The sequence below is a fragment of the Dermochelys coriacea genome, chromosome 7, assembly GCF_009764565.3.
Source record: "Dermochelys coriacea isolate rDerCor1 chromosome 7, rDerCor1.pri.v4, whole genome shotgun sequence".
Taxonomy (NCBI): Eukaryota; Metazoa; Chordata; order Testudines; family Dermochelyidae; genus Dermochelys; species Dermochelys coriacea.
The window spans coordinates 118,437,287-118,455,703 of NC_050074.1; the positions used below are offsets into that span (position 1 = coordinate 118,437,287).

The 18,417-nt window shown below is 46.5% G+C and overlaps 1 protein-coding gene across 9 annotated transcripts in view; it reads left to right on the forward strand.

The window, feature by feature from the left end:
• XPNPEP1 (X-prolyl aminopeptidase 1) overlaps positions 1-18,417 on the forward strand; it is a 55,164-nt gene that overhangs the window by 15,703 nt on the left and 21,044 nt on the right. For all 9 annotated transcript variants that reach the window (XM_038410107.2, XM_038410106.2, XM_038410109.2 and 6 more), the window contains 8 exons: positions 15-119; positions 449-541; positions 945-1,088; positions 1,561-1,656; positions 4,081-4,162; positions 5,639-5,849; positions 13,973-14,062; positions 18,143-18,193. In XM_038410107.2, coding sequence (XP_038266035.1) covers positions 15-119; positions 449-541; positions 945-1,088; positions 1,561-1,656; positions 4,081-4,162; positions 5,639-5,849; positions 13,973-14,062; positions 18,143-18,193 — 872 coding nt within the window. The remainder of the gene's footprint in view (positions 1-14; positions 120-448; positions 542-944; positions 1,089-1,560; positions 1,657-4,080; positions 4,163-5,638; positions 5,850-13,972; positions 14,063-18,142; positions 18,194-18,417) is intronic.

Below are 18,417 nucleotides of genomic sequence, written 5' to 3' on the forward strand. Positions count from 1 at the left end.
TGCTTCCTGGCCAGGTACTGCCATTATAACCGAGCAGAAAGCAGCTATGTGGACGGATGGACGCTACTTCCTGCAGGCTGCACAGCAAATGGATAGCAACTGGACGCTCATGAAAATGGGTGGGTGGCCGCCCAAGTTATTGCTCCACTAATATACAGAGAACTAAATAGCAGGGTATGGGAGTGCTCTATGCACTCAGGTTAATTGACTGCCAGGGCATGTGAATGAACTAAAATCACTATCGTGCCTTTTAAAAGGAAAACCAAAAAGGAATAGGAGGATCGGCATCTGCACAAGATGCTGCTGCTTTAAGATACCTAAGGGCACTTGCATTTGAGTGTGACTTATATGTTAGCGTGTGCTGTAATTTAAGGGTCTGTGTGAAACCTCTTCTGCATGGTTTTTTCTTTGCTGTTGGAACTACATTTTACCCCTTTTCCACATCCAGGTCTGAAGGATACACCAACTCAGGAGGACTGGCTAGTGAGTGTGCTCCCAGAGGGCTCGAAAGTTGGAGTGGACCCTTTCATTATTCCAGCTGGTTAGTTTATTTTATGCTTTCCAGGTTGGGTGATGAGATTCTGCCTATCCAAATTCCCCATGCTGTTTCAAATGGGCAGAGGATCCTTCTTCGCTTTCTATATTACAGCCTATTACTGCTACACGGCTAAGAGAGTTCCTCTTTAGCTTAAGCATTAGAGGTGCTGTAGATCTCTGGTTCATTTCCCACTGGTGACTGTGATATCTCTGTCGGTGTGTCACTATGGCTTGTTACATCTGGATGTTGCTTTTTTTCTTCTTCGCCTTCCCATTTTTGAGACCAAGTGAAAAGGGGCAAGGGTGGAGAAGAAAGCTTTGACTTTTCCAGCATCCCCAGCACCAGAGGGAATTCGTGTGTTTCAGACATTTGTGGCCAGTGCTCTTAGCTCTCTCCCCTTTGGCAGATCAATGGAAGAGGATGTCTAAAGCTCTGAAAAGTGCCGGCCATGTTCTCGTGCCAGTCAAAGAGAACTTGATCGATGCAATCTGGGTAGATCGCCCCCAGCGACCCTGCAAACCTCTAATGACCCTGGACCTGAGTTACACAGGTTAGTGGGATCTGATCCTGAATTGAGTGGATTCATTTTCATGCCTCTCTTCTTTCTTCCTTTCCCTTATAAAGTGACAGGAGAAATATAACTGCAGCCCAGCATGATGTGCTGTTTGATTAAATTAAGGATCTAATTAGCCTCTGTTTATTCTCTTCAATGATCTTTTTGTTTTGGAAACCAGATATAAGCATTGATTGTGCCTAGATATTACAGTGATGGGTTTGTAATAAATACACAGATGTATGTTCCTGGAAAAAGGAGAAAAAGCTTGAAGCTGGTGGTGTATGTCATAAAGGAGCAGGAAGGAAGACAAGCCAGAAATTGCGTGTTTGGCTTCTAGGAAATTCTAGCCTAATTACATTAGGGCTTCATGGCTGTACGTCTCTGCTGTTAGTCACTAAATTAGGCGGTGATAGCATCTGCAACTAAAGAATCAAACCCATCCACAGTCAGCAAATGTATTTCACAGGGATTGGCTGGAAAGAGAAGATTGCAGCTCTGCGTGCAAAAATGGTTGAGAGAAAAGTCCTCTGGTTTGTGGTTACAGCCCTGGATGAAGTAGCTTGTAAGTATCCTGGCTGGGTGGGTTGTCAGATCTCCCTGTCAGTACAACAGAACTTTTTCTCGTGGCTGGGAAATGGGAAATCTACCCCGTGCCAAGAGGCACATGGTGCACTTGAGGGGTTTGTTATAAGTCGATTAACTTGTATCAGAAGCAGCTATGGGACAGGGTCAGGAGCAGTCTCTATTCTTTACTAAGAGCCAGATTTTGGTCTCATTTACACCTATGTAAATCCAGAGCAATAGAGCAGATTTAGGCCCAGTGTATACAACAAATCACCACACTTGAAAAACAGCAGAAGAGAAGGAAAAGGAAGACGATGTATAAAACCGAGGCAGCTTGAGGAAACAATTGACAGACGAAATGTTCTAGCATATAATATCCTTACACCCCCAGCTCCAGGAAGCTGAAGGTTGTTTTAAGCTGTGAAGCCTTTCCATCACTGAAGCAGTACTGTATGTGGCTCTGGGTACACAAATAGACACAACACCATTTCGTATGCAGCATTTGTGGTTTCTAAGCATGTACGTGTATGTGCTCCTGATTTCCACAAGCCTAGTTCTAGTTTTCATACTTATTAAAAGGAGCCCTCCCGATCTCCTTTCCCCTACATTCTGCGAACTCCAGTAGTAAAACAAGACTGCAGTGGACCTCATCCTAGTCCCCACCTGTTTCCATTTGCACTGGACTGGCAGCCAAGGGAGCTTAAACAACGTGCAGGAGAGTCTCCAAGTAGCAAAGCCAATGTAGCCAGCTCTAAGCCCTGTGATTCTGGCCTCCTGCCCCAGCATAATAGGCATTCCCAGGGTGGGTGCAGGTCAGGCGAGAGCTAATGGAATGGCCCCAGGACGCTGTTGCTCTGGCTCAAGAGAGATATTATCTGGGTTGCTCTAAACCTCAGAGTAGGTCCAGATGACCCATTGTTGACCATACCAGAGGCCTGTGTGCACTAGCACTCCTGCTGCTGCACCAGTGGGGCTGCACCTGTGTAGGAGAGTGGGCCAGGCTTGGGTGTGTGATTAGGATAGGGTGTAGAATCCGCATCACCTGCTCCAGAGTGTAAATGATCTTGACAAATTCCCAGCTTCAGTTTGGAAATCAGTAACTTGGCGCCAGCAACGTGGCATAGTCAGGGCCCTTTGTATTCGCTCCTAGAATTGTGAAACCAAGCACAGAGCTTCCTGTTTCATGAAAGGAATACATCCAATAGCAGCAAACGGGGACTCTTCTCTGGCGAGACCTGAATTAGCAGAGATGGCGGCCTTTTGTCCTTATCTGTACAGACACCAAGGCATGCACACCACTTTACAGACAAGTAAAACAATGCTTGATCCCGGCTCTCAGGTGGTTACAGTCTAAGTACACCTACCAATGGAAGGGGTGACCATGAATAAAGGGGGGACGAGGTGCTAAGGACAGCGAGAGAGATGCTTATTGCTAGGTGTACATCTGGTACCCCTTTCCTTTACTATAGAAGGAAAAACCCATTCATCTTATATTTGGCCACTAGATGTTGCTCTATTAAAATTTGAAAGGGCATCTGGAAGGAGGGTTGAAGAGGAGGCCATGGTATGGAGACCCTAATTTTGCTCAGCTGGCAGATTTCTACAGCCCCTTCCTAGAAGCCCCGTGTGGCTCTTTGTAACATGGGAGAAGCAGGGTCTTTCCCAGGAAGTGTGCACATACCCCAGGACTGTCTTGGCTGATGTCGCATGGCCCAGTGGACCCAGTCCCAGACTGAAATGCCGGCACTGCAGGTTGTGCTTCCACCTCTGCCGGCTGGCTCGCCGCGTCACCGGGAGCCGCTTTTCCACGCGAGCGTTTCCAAGAGTGAGTCCCTGGGTTTCGGAGTGCTTGGCTTGACTCCCGAAACCCGGCGCTCAGAGAGGCCCAGCGCCCGCCGCGCCGCTTGGCGTCCCCCTGAGTTGTGAGCGACCTGCACGTTTGACAAGCAAGGCCGCGAGCCCAGGAGCCACGATCAAGGGCCGTTCTGTAATGTTTTGGCCTTAACTTCTCTGTGCCTCGCTTCCCCCGTGGGTCCCATGGCTGACAGGGCTCTGTGAGAGCAAAGTACGAAAACTTGAGCACTCTGTGGAGAGCGAGGGGTGATCTGCTGTCCCGCTGCAGAGACTGGGAAAGTCACGGCCATGCCATTCTGGCGTCCCCACTGTAGTCTAGCTACGGAGCCCGAGCCCGAAGAGATTTTTCTGGCACCATTGAGTACTCACAGGTTTGGTGCCATCTTGTGGAGAAAGCAAATTACTGCCAGTAAAGCTCTGGGGAATTGCAACAGCTGGACTCTGGCTTAAAGCCCTGCGTGAACCTGCTTTCGAGCCAACTGAATTTGGTTTTGTTTTTCGTCTCTAATACTGTTGAATTTAAGTGATGAAACAAGACTGTGATTCTGGGCTCTCTTTTCTTTCCTAGGGCTGTTGAACCTCCGAGGCTCAGACGTTGAATACAATCCAGTATTTTTTGCTTACGCTGTCATAGGAACCGACACAATCAGGTCTTTACCTTGCCCCTTCTTTATTGTTACCAAGTGTTGCACTGACTTTCCTCCCAGAGACTGGCTCTTGCGTTGTTTGTGTCCTTTTAAACTGCATGTACCTCAGCCATATTAATGTCCCTTCCTAGCATTTTGATATTCCATGATACTTCATTTCTCTCCCCTGCACCCCTCTCATCATTGTGGTGGTGGAGTCAAGAGCTTTCGGTTCTGTTCCCAGCTCTGCTACTGGGCAAGTTCTTTACCTCTCCGTCCTTCAGTTTGCCCCTCTGTAAAATTGGGACCATGTAAAATGCTTTGAGATCTTTGTACCAAAGGTGCTATTCGGAGCTGCGGATGAATTTGCATCAGCAGTGGGGCAGATGTTGGAGAACTTTATCCATTGAGGGATTTTTGAGGGATTAATTTAGCTGAAGATTCACTTCAAAACCACAAGTGATTGCTGCTATGCTCTGGGATTTTGGGGCTTTGGGTGCCAAAGATCCTTCTCTTTTTGCAACTAGCAACTTTTTAGTGCAACTAGCTTTGGTAGGGTACAAGAATCGAAGCACATGAAGGTACTAGCCAAACATGTGAGACCTAGTGGGTAGAACACAGGCCTGGGAGTTCTGTTCTCAGCTGTGTGATGATTAAGGGTAATATTTGTCATGGATATTTTTAGAAAAAGTCACAGACAGGTCACGGGCAATAAAGAAGAATTCACGGAAGCCGTGACCTGTCCCAGACTTTTACTAAAAATATCTATGACAAAATGGGGATCTGTGGGTCCCCACTCCACCTGCAGCGGGGCAGCTGTGCAGTGGCTAGGAGCTCCGGAGCCCCATCGGGGGTTGGGTGTTGGAGCTCCAGGGTCCCCCGCCACCCATGGCTGGGAGCTGTGGGGCTACCCACCACCTGCAGCAGCTAGGGGATTGTGGGGTACTCCTGCTGCATGCAGCTCGGGGGGTCCCCTGCCACTTGCAGGAGACGAGAGCTGCGGGGTACACCCATTGCCTGCAGCAGCTGGGGGGTTGCGGGGTACCCCTGCTGCCTGTGGCTCCGGGGGTCCCTTGTGGGGGATGGAAGCTGTGGGATACCCCCACCACTTACAGCAACTTGGAGCTCTGGGGGCTGCCAGAGGTGGCAGGGGACCCTGCAGCTCCCGAGCACCACAGGCTGAAGTCACGGAGATGGTTGGAAGTCACAGATTCCGTGACCTCCGTGACTAAATTGAAGCCTTAGTGATGACATGCCCTCCTCTGTATAACTGAGGGTAACTACCTCCCAGGGTGGTTGTGAGGCTTAATTTCAATGCAGGGTACAAAGTGCAGGGAGATCCTTGGATAAAATAGTCTGGATCAGTGCATAGTATTATTCGTAATAATATCCTCTCTCCTTTAAATGTGATTAGAACAGTGCGATTTCCACCCCCTCCCACTTCCAGCAGGCGGAAACACAAGTCACACACACGTGCTCTCTGCTGGTACATTTCTGCAGGCTGTTTATCAGTGGCGACCGCATGGCAGACCCGTCCACGAGGGAACATCTGCTGCTTGATTCTGCCCTAGAGGCTGAGTTTAAAATCCAGGTGGTGCCGTATGAATCTGTCCTGACGGAGCTGCAGGCCATCTGTGTGGGTCTCTCCCCCAAGGAGAAAGTATGGCTCAGTGACAAAGCCAGCTATGCCCTGACGGAGGCCGTCCCCAAGGTTGGTGTGTCTTGGCAGTGAAAAGGACTCCTCCTTCAAACCCAGTCCTGTGATGAGTGTTTTTATTTGGGCACCTGCTCATCTTCCCATCAGTGCTGGGTGCTGCAGGGTGGCTTTGAAGAGAATGCCAGACTATCGGAGGGTTGTTTAATGTGGGGGTAGCTGTCCCCAGGGCAAGCATTCCAGCTTGTTAAGCCGATTTACCCTAAGAATTCTCAGATTCTGGGTAAGACAAGAACAGGGGAGGCAGCGGGTTGGGGAGATCTGCGTAAAGTAGGGTCACTGTGCATGGATCTTGAGAATGTCCCATGCATGGCATAGATTAAATACACCCAATTGTTCAGGTGTAGATAGAACCTGGGGGGTGGGGAGGGCTGTGCTTGGTGGGAGAATCTGAAGATGGCTCCCCTTATTTGTTTCAGTGGCTTGTGGTAGAGGGGCAAAAAGCAGATAGTGAGGAGATGCAAGAGCCAAGGTAGACTGCGTTTGTGTCCACCCGGCGAGGAATATTATGAGGACACAGATTGCATGAAATGGCTGCTTATCCTTGTGACGGGTTAGCATGACTGCACAGGATCACTGTTGATATCAGAATTGTTTTGTTTCCTTTGTACTTGATACACCTCAGTATTGTGCTTGTAAATGTGTATTCTGGGACTCCTTAAGAAGGCCCTATCCCACATTGCCCACTGTTTTGATACAGAGTATAACAGTCCTTTCTAAACAGGAGGCACTTATTCAAAGCAAACATACCTAAAATATGCTCTAGGAATTATTTTTGAGAAGTTCTATGGCCTGTGTTACACAGGAGGTCAGACTAGGTGATCACAATGGTTCCTTCTGGCTTTGGAATCTGAAAAAAAGCTATAACTACAGACAAATTAACAGGCTTCCACACATCTTGAGTTCCAGCTGTGTCTCCCTTGTTCACCAGAGTCTACACACACTCTGGAACTCCACCATAGAGAGACATAGAATCATAGAATCATAGAATCATAGAATATCAGGGTTGGAAGGGACCCCAGAAGGTCATCTAGTCCAACCCCCTGCTCAAAGCAGGACCAAGTCCCAGTTAAATCATCCTAGCCAGGGCTTTGTCAAGCCTGACCTTAAAAACCTCTAAGGAAGGAGATTCTACCACCTCCCTAGGTAACGCATTCCAGTGTTTCACCACCCTCTTAGTGAAAAAGTTTTTCCTAATATCCAATCTAAACCTCCCCCATTGCAACTTGAGACCATTACTCCTCGTTCTGTCATCTGCTACCATTGAGAACAGTCTAGAGCCATCCTCTTTGAAACCCCCTTTCAGGTAGTTGAAAGCAGCTATCAAATCCCCCCTCATTCTTCTCTTCTGCAGACTAAACAATCCCAGCTCCCTCAGCCTCTCCTCGTAAGTCATGTGCTCTAGACCCCTAATCATTTTTGTTGCCCTTCGCTGTACTCTTTCCAATTTATCCACATCCTTCTTGTAGTGTGGGGCCCAAAACTGGACACAGTACTCCAGATGAGGCCTCACCAGTGTCGAATAGAGGGGAACGATCACGTCCCTCGATCTGCTCGCTATGCCCCTACTTATACATCCCAAAATGCCATTGGCCTTCTTGGCAACAAGGGCACACTGCTGACTCATATCCAGCTTCTCGTCAACTGTCACCCCTAGGTCCTTTTCCGCAGAACTGCTGCCGAGCCATTCGGTCCCTAGTCTGTAGCGGTGCATTGGATTCTTCCATCCTAAGTGCAGGACCCTGCACTTATCCTTATTGAACCTCATTAGATTTCTTTTGGCCCAATCTTCCAATTTGTCTAGGTCCTTCTGTATCCTATCCCTCCCCTCCAGCGTATCTACCACTCCTCCCAGTTTAGTATCATCCGCAAATTTGCTGAGAGTGCAATCCACACCATCCTCTAGATCATTTATGAAGATATTGAACAAAACGGGCCCCAGGACCGACCCCTGGGGCACTCCACTTGACACCGGCTGCCAACTAGACATGGAGCCATTGATCACTACCCGTTGAGCCCGACAATCTAGCCAGCTTTCTACCCACCTTATAGTGCATTCATCCAGCCCATACTTCCTTAACTTGCTGACAAGAATGCTGTGGGAGACCGTGTCAAAAGCTTTGCTAAAGTCAAGAAACAATACATCCACTGCTTTCCCTTCATCCACAGAACCAGTAATCTCATCATAAAAGGCGATTAGATTAGTCAGGCATGACCTTCCCTTGGTGAATCCATGCTGACTGTTCCTGATCACTTCCCTCTCCTCTAAGTGCTTCAGGATTGATTCTTTGAGGACCTGCTCCATGATTTTTCCAGGGACTGAGGTGAGGCTGACCGGCCTGTAGTTCCCAGGATCCTCCTTCTTCCCTTTTTTAAAGATGGGCACTACATTAGCCTTTTTCCAGTCATCCGGGACTTCCCCCGTTCGCCACGAGTTTTCAAAGATAATGGCCAAGGGCTCTGCAATCACAGCCGCCAATTCCCTCAGCACTCTCGGATGCAATTCGTCCGGCCCCATGGACTTGTGCACGTCCAGCTTTTCTAAATAGTCCCTAACCACCTCTATCTCTACAGAGGGCTGGCCATCTCTTCCCCATTTTGTGATGCCCAGCACAGCAGTCTGGGAGCTGACCTTGTTAGTGAAAACAGAGGCAAAAAAAGCATTGAGTACATTAGCTTTTTCCACATCCTCTGTCACTAGCTTGCCTCCCTCATTCAGTAAGGGGCCCACACTTTCCTTGGCTTTCTTCTTGTTGCCAACATACCTGAAGAAACCCTTCTTGTTACTCTTGACATCTCTTGCTAGCTGCAGCTCCAGGTGCGATTTGGCCCTCCTGATATCTTTCCTACATACCCGAGCAATATTTTTATACTCTTCCCTGGTCATATGTCCAACCTTCCACTTCTTGTAAGCTTCTTTTTTATGTTTAAGATCCGCTAAGATTTCACCATTAAGCCAAGCTGGTCGCCTGCCATATTTACTATTCTTTCGACTCATCGGGATGGTTTGTCCCTGTAACCTCAACAGGGATTCCTTGAAATACAGCCAGCTCTCCTGGACTCCCTTCCCTTTCATGTTAGTCCCCCAGGGGATCCTGGCCATCTGTTCCCTGAGGGAGTCAAAGTCTGCTTTCCTGAAGTCCAGGGTCCGTATCCTGCTGCTTACCTTTCTTCCCTGCGTCAGGATCCTGAACTCAACCAACTCATGGTCACTGCCTCCCAGATTCCCATCCACTTTTGCTTCCCCCACTAATTCTACCCGGTTTGTGAGCAGCAGGTCAAGAAAAGCGCTCCCCCTAGTTGGCTTCCCTAGCACTTGCACCAGGAAATTGTCCCCTACGCTTTCCAAAAACTTCCTGGATTGTCTATGCACCGCTGTATTGCTCTCCCAGCAGATATCAGGAAAATTAAAGTCACCCATGAGAATCAGGGCATGCGATCTAGTAGCTTCCGTGAGTTGCCGGAAGAAAGCCTCATCCACCTCATCCCCCTGGTCCGGTGGTCTATAGCTATACATCTAATGGCTAAATAATACACTGCAAGAAAACATTACACTCAACACTGTTGTTGAGAGCAAGGACTTTTGGGCAATTTCCAAACCTGAATGTGCCACGTGGGATAGGGTTAGGAGGACCAGATGTATTAATGCAGTCACAATGATTCTGGCTTCTCGTTCACAGAGAAGTGGTTGCACTCTGCCCCAGTTCAGCTGGACCTCAGCTGAAGGACCTTGTCACAGATGTCATAACAAACCAGTACAAAGAGTGGATGTAAAAAGCTCGGGAGAACACATGAATCAGGGATAGAATGGGACGTGTTTTGTAGATTTACCCAGTTGGATTAATTACAGTAAGGGACCTTTGGGGCCTAAGCTACTGGGTGAAGATTTAAAGAAGAGTAATTTTCATGATGGTGACAGATGCCAATATAGGACATCTAGGACCTGGATCTTCAGAGAGGCTGAGCACCTACATATCCACTGAGCTAGGGCAACTTCCTCCATTCCACCCTTTGGAGGTGTTTCAAACCTGTCAGAGGGTACTTCAGTCCTTTACAGGCCCAAGAAATCCTTGGTCCCCTTTCCTGAGTCTGCAAGCAAGGGTTCCTATGGGGAAGGGCGATTTGCCATGTAGGCTCTTGCCCATCAGTACTAGAAGACACCTGCAGCTCACTGCACATAGGTCACCAAACAGCCACTAATGGCAACAGTGAGGAGCCATTATGGATTTGTGCTAGTAGAAAAGTCTCCATTGCCACACCATCCCAGCCTTTGCGTTCCTTTAAAACGACCGTTCTCATGCTGTCCCTTATTAAGGCTGTCACTGGGACAGGCTGTGGCCCTGTCCGCGTCAGATTAAGAGGTGCTAGAATAATCAGCTGGGTGGAAGGGTCATTCGTGGAGGCCTGGGTGAAACCTGGGGTGGGATTTTTGGAAGTGCTCCGTGCTGGCCTATCTCTGCTCCCGTTGAAGTCAATGGTAAAACTCCCCTTGTTTCCCAGCACTTCAGAACAGGCTTGGGACACAGCAGCAGAGTGGTCAGGGAAGCTGTCGCTGTTGTGTGGCTAGAGAGGTGCTCGGAATCACTGAAGTGGGCCCTATGCTGGGCATCGTTCACCAACATAATCACTGGATTTTAAAAACCAATTGTGTAGTTGTCTAGGTCCCAGCCATCCCCGACCTGTAACTAATCCCACGGGATAATCTGCAAGGCAGCTCTACACTGACCACTGTGTCGCTGAGCCGTTGTGCTCAACAACCACCACTCTGGGTGGAGGTCATTTTTAATCCTTGTCCTGCAGCCACTCTCTGCTGTGGGACTCTAAAGGGACTACCCAGTGTAGTGAGCATTTGCAGGGTAGGGCTTAAAGTTGCAGTTTGGCTGAGAGACCAGGGTTGAAGCTGTTTTCCTGCAAAAAGTGCCATGGGATTTTTAAGAACGGCCTAGGTTTTATGTCTTCGAAAGAAACCTCTCCAGCTGCAAAGGCTGTTTATATATCCCCCTGTTGTCTATTTAGTTATATAGACAAGCTAATATCTGCCCTGTTCAACATGCCAGTTACCATGGCCAAGAGAACAGGTATTGTGTATTATTTTTTCTCTAACAATGGCGTTTGATTATGTATGTTGGCTGCCTCTCTGCTCTTTGTGCATTCGGACAGATGGGGAGATTGTAAAGCTTTATCATTTACACAGCAACAAATCTCTTCGATATATGATGGAGCTCTTTGTATCTTTCGGCCAACTCTTAAGAAACATGTGTGCTTTGCCTGATACAAAAACAAATCATCGGGATGTAAAACATGTGTAACCCAGATAAATCTCTCTGCCTCTTTCCTTAGTCAAACCTGGCCTCCTGACAGCATCAGATGCATTGTTCTGTGCTTGTTGCTGCTGCCCTGAAAAACTGCTGCAAAGTACTAAAACTCACTCCAACACCTCTTAGAATAATTGGGGTTATTAATTTTGCGCGTGAGAAGCAAGGGGTCAACTCTTTATCTGGGGCAAACCAGGGTAGCTCTGCTGACTTCAGTGAAAATATCTTCTGTCAAATAGCGGAGCAGAACCTCCGCATGGATACACGGAAATAGCTCAGTTGAAATCTGTAGCAGGGTGCCATCCCAGAGGACCTCCCCAGGGCCTGGCATGGCCCTGCAGGCAGCTTGCCTTCAGTTTCCCCCCTTTAGTTCTTTGCAACGACTGAGACTCAGGCCACAGTATGCGTGTGGGGCCTTCATTCGTTCTCTTCCAAATACAGAGACTTTAGCCCCTTTGGGCCCATCCCTCTTCTCCTTTGATCAGGAGTCCCATAGCCCTCCTTCTGGGCTCTGGGTGATAGTTCAGGCAGGCTTCTCCTCCTGGGTGAGGAGTCCCGCAGCGTCGCTTCTCAGGGCTGTTCTCATTCCAGTCAGCTGCAGCCTTAAATCAGCTGGCCTCTTCTTTACTTAGCTCTTTTTCTCAGTGGCTTGGAAGCAGTCAGGAGGCAGCACTCTTTCCCCTGCCAGTGTCTCTCCTGTTGTCAGAGAGGAGGCAGCATATATATGCTGCCCTCCTTCCCAGGGCTTGTCCTGGTTGGCTGGGAGAGAGGGGATCCTTGTCCCATCCTGCACTACAAAGGTCTTGGTCCCTTAAAGAAACAGTATACTGGGTTTTCCCCTAGCATTAGCTGTTCCCCTAGGACAAACCACCTCTCTCCCAGTACCTGCTTCTGCCCTTCCATAGGCCTTTGTCCACTCCAAAATCCCAGGAACCTTAAAGGGACATGCCTTGGAACAGGGGTTGGCTGAACCCTAATCTGTACTACACTTAAAGGGGACAGCCCCCTGTTGGAAAGGCAGTACAGTTATGGTAGTTTATACAGCTGAGGCTCTGGCCCGTAATAAGTAATTTAGGATGATTATTATTGATTATTAACTTACATTATCTTAGTGCCTAGAGGCCTCAGCTGAGATCAGGGCCCCATTGTGCTAGGCGCAGTGCAAACGTATAGTGAGAGACAGCCCCTGCCCTGAAGAGCGTACAGGCAAAGAGTGGGAAGGGGAAAAAGAGTTAAGTGATTTGCTCAAGGTCAGTCTTCAGGTGCCTGGCAGAACTGGCCATAGAAACCAGGCCTCCTGAGTACCAGTCCTATACGACCTATATCAGCCGAACCTCCAAGCAAGGGTATGGTAAAGATCACTTGTGCACTGTGTAGATTTATCCCGCTCCTCTGTCAAAGCCACATATGGCTGGTGTAGGCAGGAGTCCAACATAGTATATAACATGTAAACCCTATATTGATTTGGTTGCAAATGTGCATAAATATACTTTTATAGGAAGATAAATATACCCCGACGACATATCTAAAAATGTCAGCCGATGTACTGCATAGATTTGAGACTCTCCTGACTGATAAATGTAATTTCATAGGAGCATTCGGCACTTTATTTCCTCAGAATATAGCAGTCGTTCTCCTGCTACTCTAAAGTGTTTGGAAATGGTAAATCATCTAGTGGTCAGAGCAGAGGACTGGGGGTCAGGAGACCTGGGTTTTATTCTTAGCTCTGCCACTGACTTGCTGTGAGACTTCAGGCAAGTCAGGATTTTTTAAAGGCTCCATTAGTCCCCGGTGCCCAGCTAGACTCTTATTTTCTACTATGTCCAAGCATAGATCTGACACAATGGAGACTGGCAGTGGGAGAGAACTGGTTGTGGATCCCTGATTCAGAGCCATCTGGCCCTAGCACAAGTGAGATTTGCAGAGGGGCAGTCTTTACTTGGCATCGGTGTAAAGTCCCTTGGGGACGTTGTGCCGGAGGAGGATTGAGCAAAATAGAGCTCCCCTCTGCCACACCACCTCTGGGGTTGCCAACCCTCCAGGATTGTCCTACCGTCTCCAGGAATCAAAGATTAACCTTTAGTTAAACATGATGTTGTGATGAAATCTCCAGGAATATGCCCAACCAAAATTGGCAGCCCTAACCCCTTCTCTCTTCTAGTCTCCCTCAACACGCCTTCCTCTTCCCTTTCTTTGAGGATGGGTGGCAGCTGGGCTAGGAGGTGATGGAGCCACCTCCATCAGTTTTATGCCAGTGGAAAGTTCTGCCCAAGGGGGATTCTCCACTGGCCACCTCTTTCTGCTTTAAGACCACTTTATGGCACACAACCAGAGAGTCGAACTGTTAGGGCCTGATTTTTAGGAAATGCAACTCACCATAGACTTCAGTTAGAGCAGTTAGAGCAGCGAGTGCTCAGCCCCTCTGAAAATCAGCTCCTACCTGTCTCAACTGGCACCCCCAAGATTATAGGCGATCGTTGAAAATTTGGGCCTAAACCTCTTTGTGCCTTAGTTTTCCCATGTGCCACTGAAGGCTAACCGTTCTGACATACTGCATGTGGCCCTCATGGCTCTTAGTTCGTTCCCTGAGTTATAATGAAGGCGGTAAAGTCAGAACAGGGACCATTCCTCTGCCTTGTTCTGGCCAGTGCCTAGCAAACCGTCAGCAGTCGGCACAGAACAAGACCATTCGCCGAAGGCTATTGTGGAAGTACAAACTGCGGTGATACGAAAGTCCAAGATGTTCAACATGCAAGATCGTGCAGTTTGAATAATTAGGATGTAACCCTTGCCTCTGTGCTCTAGGCTCACCGCTACCTCACCCCGTATACGCCCATATGCATCGCGAAAGCCGTGAAGAACACAGCCGAAGCAGAAGGCATGAGACGAGCACATGTAAGTGACGCACCGAGTGCATTTCAGATAATCTCCCAGAGCTGGGGATTATGTTTCCCTTTCAGGGTTGGGGGAGTGTTTCAGTTGGACTCATGTCTCAGATTAAGAAGCAAATAATACTTTGGATGTTTTCGTTCCTAAGCAGACCTTCTGTCACACACCTGCTGCTATTAACTGGGTCTTCTGCCTATTTGGCGCTCCCTTTAAAGATTTCTGAATCCTTCCTGTGCTCTCAGACATTGCTTGGGGCACAAACAAGGCTTTGCCATTCCTTTCTATCATGCTTTTTGCTGCAATGGCTGCCTTGGTGCAGTTCTATACCCTAACTTTTTACAAGGACCGGATGTTGGCTGATCGCCCAACCCCCAGCCCGGAAGAGCAGTGCATTGCTTGTTGTCTGCTCCCTTCCCTTTGGCCTGGGGGACCCTACCAGGTGTTGAAATCCCCAGCGGGATAGCTCTCAGGGTCATTGGAACACACAAGCCTTCCCGCCATGTTTAAAGCCCCAGTGAAGGCTTTAAAGCTATAACTAACATGTATAGTGGTGTTAGTCACCATACATGTTCTCAGTGGGAAATATACAGCGTTCCAAAACCATATTTAGCAGGTGAGCCCTGCAAAGCAGAGATTGTCCCTTTGCTAGGTCTATACTATGCCAGTGCAATGTGGCCCTGATCTGTACTGGGGTCTTAAGGGACTATTGCTGTATAACCTCAAACTACTAATATCGTGGGATAGAAATAAGGAACCAAAAGTATACCCCTAAACCATAGTAGTGAATACTCTGGCCGAGAGTTTTATAAGGGACTAATCATTTTGGATGCCTCCATTTTTGGGTGGCCAAGTTGACGCACCTGAAACGGGGCTGATTGTCCGAAAGTGCTGGATTCCCCGCCTTGGAAAAAATGAGGCCCCCTTTAAGGTGTCTCATGCTGGGCCCTTAAAATCGCTGGAGCTGCTTTGGAAAATCATGGGCTCTTGTTTCTCCAGTTCGCCCTCTCATCTATAACCGGCAGGCATCGGGCATCAATCTACTTTATTTTATGCCACTTTGCGCTCCGGGACCCCAAGCTGTAATGCCATCCAGGATGGATTTGGAGCATCCATGCCCGTTGTATTATTCTTATTTCCAGCAGTGTCCACAATATGCTAGGCACTCTCCAGACATAGCTATACTTGCTGTACACACTGCCAGGCAGTCCCACGGCCTTCACATGTATTTCACATTTGCAAACAGGATATAGTATTCCAATGAAACTCTTCATGGGTTCGGTCTGTCAAGGTGCTAATATCTTCCTGAGAGGTCGCTCATCTCTCAGCTCAGAAGGGACACTCAACACCTGACAGAAGCAGGCCATGTAAGCAGGTGGAACCTGCTAACACAGAATGTCTCTTGATCCCCCTCCAGTGGCTATTCCATCTACGGAGGTTTATGAATCTGCTACTGCCTTTGAGCTACAGCACGTGACTCCTTTCTCTCAGGCAACAGAGGACCATTTTAGATCCAGAGGTCCTCTGTTATATCCTTGCTACTGATAAACTAGCCAGGGTGGTTGCAAAGGGACTTAAAATGCAGTCACTTTAATGGGAAGAGCAGGAGTGGGGTGACATATACCTGAACATCAAAAGAGAACAATAAAGGAGCATCTAGAGCATGCTGGGGCATGAGACCAAGAACACCAGTGTTCTAGTCACATCGTTGCTGCTGACTCCTCTTGCTAGTCTTGCATGTAACACTTCATCTCTCTGTGCCTCATCTTACCTATCAGAAAATGGGGATAAATATACTCAGGCCCATACTTCAAAGCATGCATGTTGCAAGGCATAAGTAGTGTTTGCCAAAGGCTTCACAATCCTTGGCAACGAGACTCTACCCAGCTGCAAAGCTTTATTAATGTTTATTTTACTGATCTGGCACATTTAATCAAAGACTGTAATCAGAAAAATGTGAATTATAATTGTGAATTTTTTTAAGAACCACTTTGCTAGATGCCCAAAAAGCCACAATTGAGGAAGAAGGTTGTATTGGTTAAAAATTTGACCTGGTTTAGAGGGGAAGTGAAGGCAGCTATACAAAAATAATATGTAACAAATGGAATAAAGAGGAAGTTGATAGTAATGATTATAAATCAGAAGCTAGGCATTATAGAAAATTGATAAGGGGAGCAAAGGGATACAAAAGAGACACCTGTGGCCAGCAGAGTTAAGGACAATAATAATGAGTTTAATTACATTAGAAACAAAAATAATCCTATCAATTGTATTGGTCCAATACTGGAAAAAATACTAGAATTATTATAATCATGCAGAAAAGTTAGATGTGCTCAATAAGTATTTCTGTTCTATACTTAAGAAATGTTCTATACTTAAAAAAATTGTTGTAGTCATATTATATGATAACACGCTTTCCATTATACTAATATCTCAGGAGGATGTTAAACAGTAGCTAATAAAGTTAGATATTTTTAAATCAGCAGTCTGGCTATCTAGCATCCAAGAGTTTTAGAAGAGCTGCCTGAGGAGCTCACTGGACCATTAATGTTGATTTTCAATAAGTCTTGGAACACTGGAGAAGTTCCAGAAGACTGTGAGAAAGCTAATGTGCCAATATTTTAAAACCTGGGTAATTATAGGCCTGTCAGTCTGACATCGATTCCGGGCAAGATACTAGAGTGTTGATATGGGACTCAATTAATAGAGAATTAAGGGAGAATAACATAATTAATGCCAATCAACATGCATTTATGCAAAATAGATCCTGTTTAACTTATCTTTTTTTGATGAGATTATAATTTTGGTTGATAAAAATAATAGAGTAGATGTAATGTACTTAGACACCTGTAAGGCGTTTAACTTGGTACCACATGACATTCTGATTAAAAAACTAGAAAAATATACAATTAATAAGGCACTTATTAAAAGGATTAAAAGTGGGCTAACTGATAAGTCTCAAAATGTAATTGTAAATGGGGGATCGTTGACAAAGGGGTGTGTTTCTAGTGTGGTCCTATAGGAATCAGTTCTTGGCCCTCTGCAATTTACATTTTTTTTTAATGACTTGGAAGAAAACAAAATCATCACTGATAAAATTTGCAGATGACCCAAAAATTGGGGGCATGGTAAATAATGAAGAGGACAGGTCACTGATACAGAATGATCTGGATCACTTGGGAAACAGGGCACAAGCAAACAATATGCATTGTAATATGGCTGAATGTAAATGTATACATCTAGGATCAAAGAATGTATTTACAGGACGGGGAACTCTATCCTCAGAACAAATGACTCTGAAAAAGATTTGGGGGTTGTGGTGAGTAATAAACTGAACCTAAGCACCCAATGCAATGCTGTGGCCAAAAGGGGTAATGTGATGGGATGCATAAACAGGGGAATCTTGAGTGGGTGTAGAGAGGTTATTTTCCCTCTGCATTTGGCATTGGTGTGACCGCTGCTGGAATACTGTATCCACAGTTCAAGAAGGATTTTGAGAAATTGGAGAGAGTTCAGAGAAGAGCCATGAGACTGATTAAAGGATTAGAAAATATGCCTTACTGCAATAGACTCAGGAAGCTCCGTCTGTTTAGCTTAACAACAACATAATGGGCTCTTCAGTCTGACAGAGAAAGGTATAACGTGATCCAATGGCTTTAAAATTCAGACTGGAAATAAGGTGTAAATTTTTAACAGAGTGCGTAATTAACCATTGGAACAATATACCAAGGATCATGGTGGATTCTTCATTGCTGACAATTTTCAAATCAAGATTGGATGATTTTCTACAAGATCTGCTCTGGGAATTATTTTGGGGAAGCTCTATGGCCTGTGTTATACAGGAGGTCAGACTAGATAATCACAGTGGTCTCTTCTGGCCTTGGAATCTTTGAATGAATTTCTGGTGCTTGCATTAATCAGAGAAGTTAGAGGCTAGACAGACTTCTTAGATCACTTACCTCATCTCCCTGCCAGTGTGCCCTATGTTAATATCTGATTGTCTTTGCATAAATAAGACTGTTTCCATTGCAGTTTTATAAATCTTACATGCACTCAATTACTTTTTCTTTTATACCCATTTTAATATAGATTAAAGATGCTGTCGCTCTGTGTGAGTTCTTTAATTGGCTAGAGAAAGAGGTATAGTATTGATTTCTCATGTTTTAATGTAGGGATTTTATTGCATAATAACATTTTTCGTTAACATAAGCTTTTCAATACTGTGAATATTCTCTTGAGCAGTTCTGCTAGGAGAGGAAGAAGAAGTGCCCGTTTTTCTCTGATTTTGAGGCTGTGGATTGGATTCTGGTTTCCATCAAAAGTGGAATGAGCTTTGTGAATCATGCTCACATTTATTAAATGCA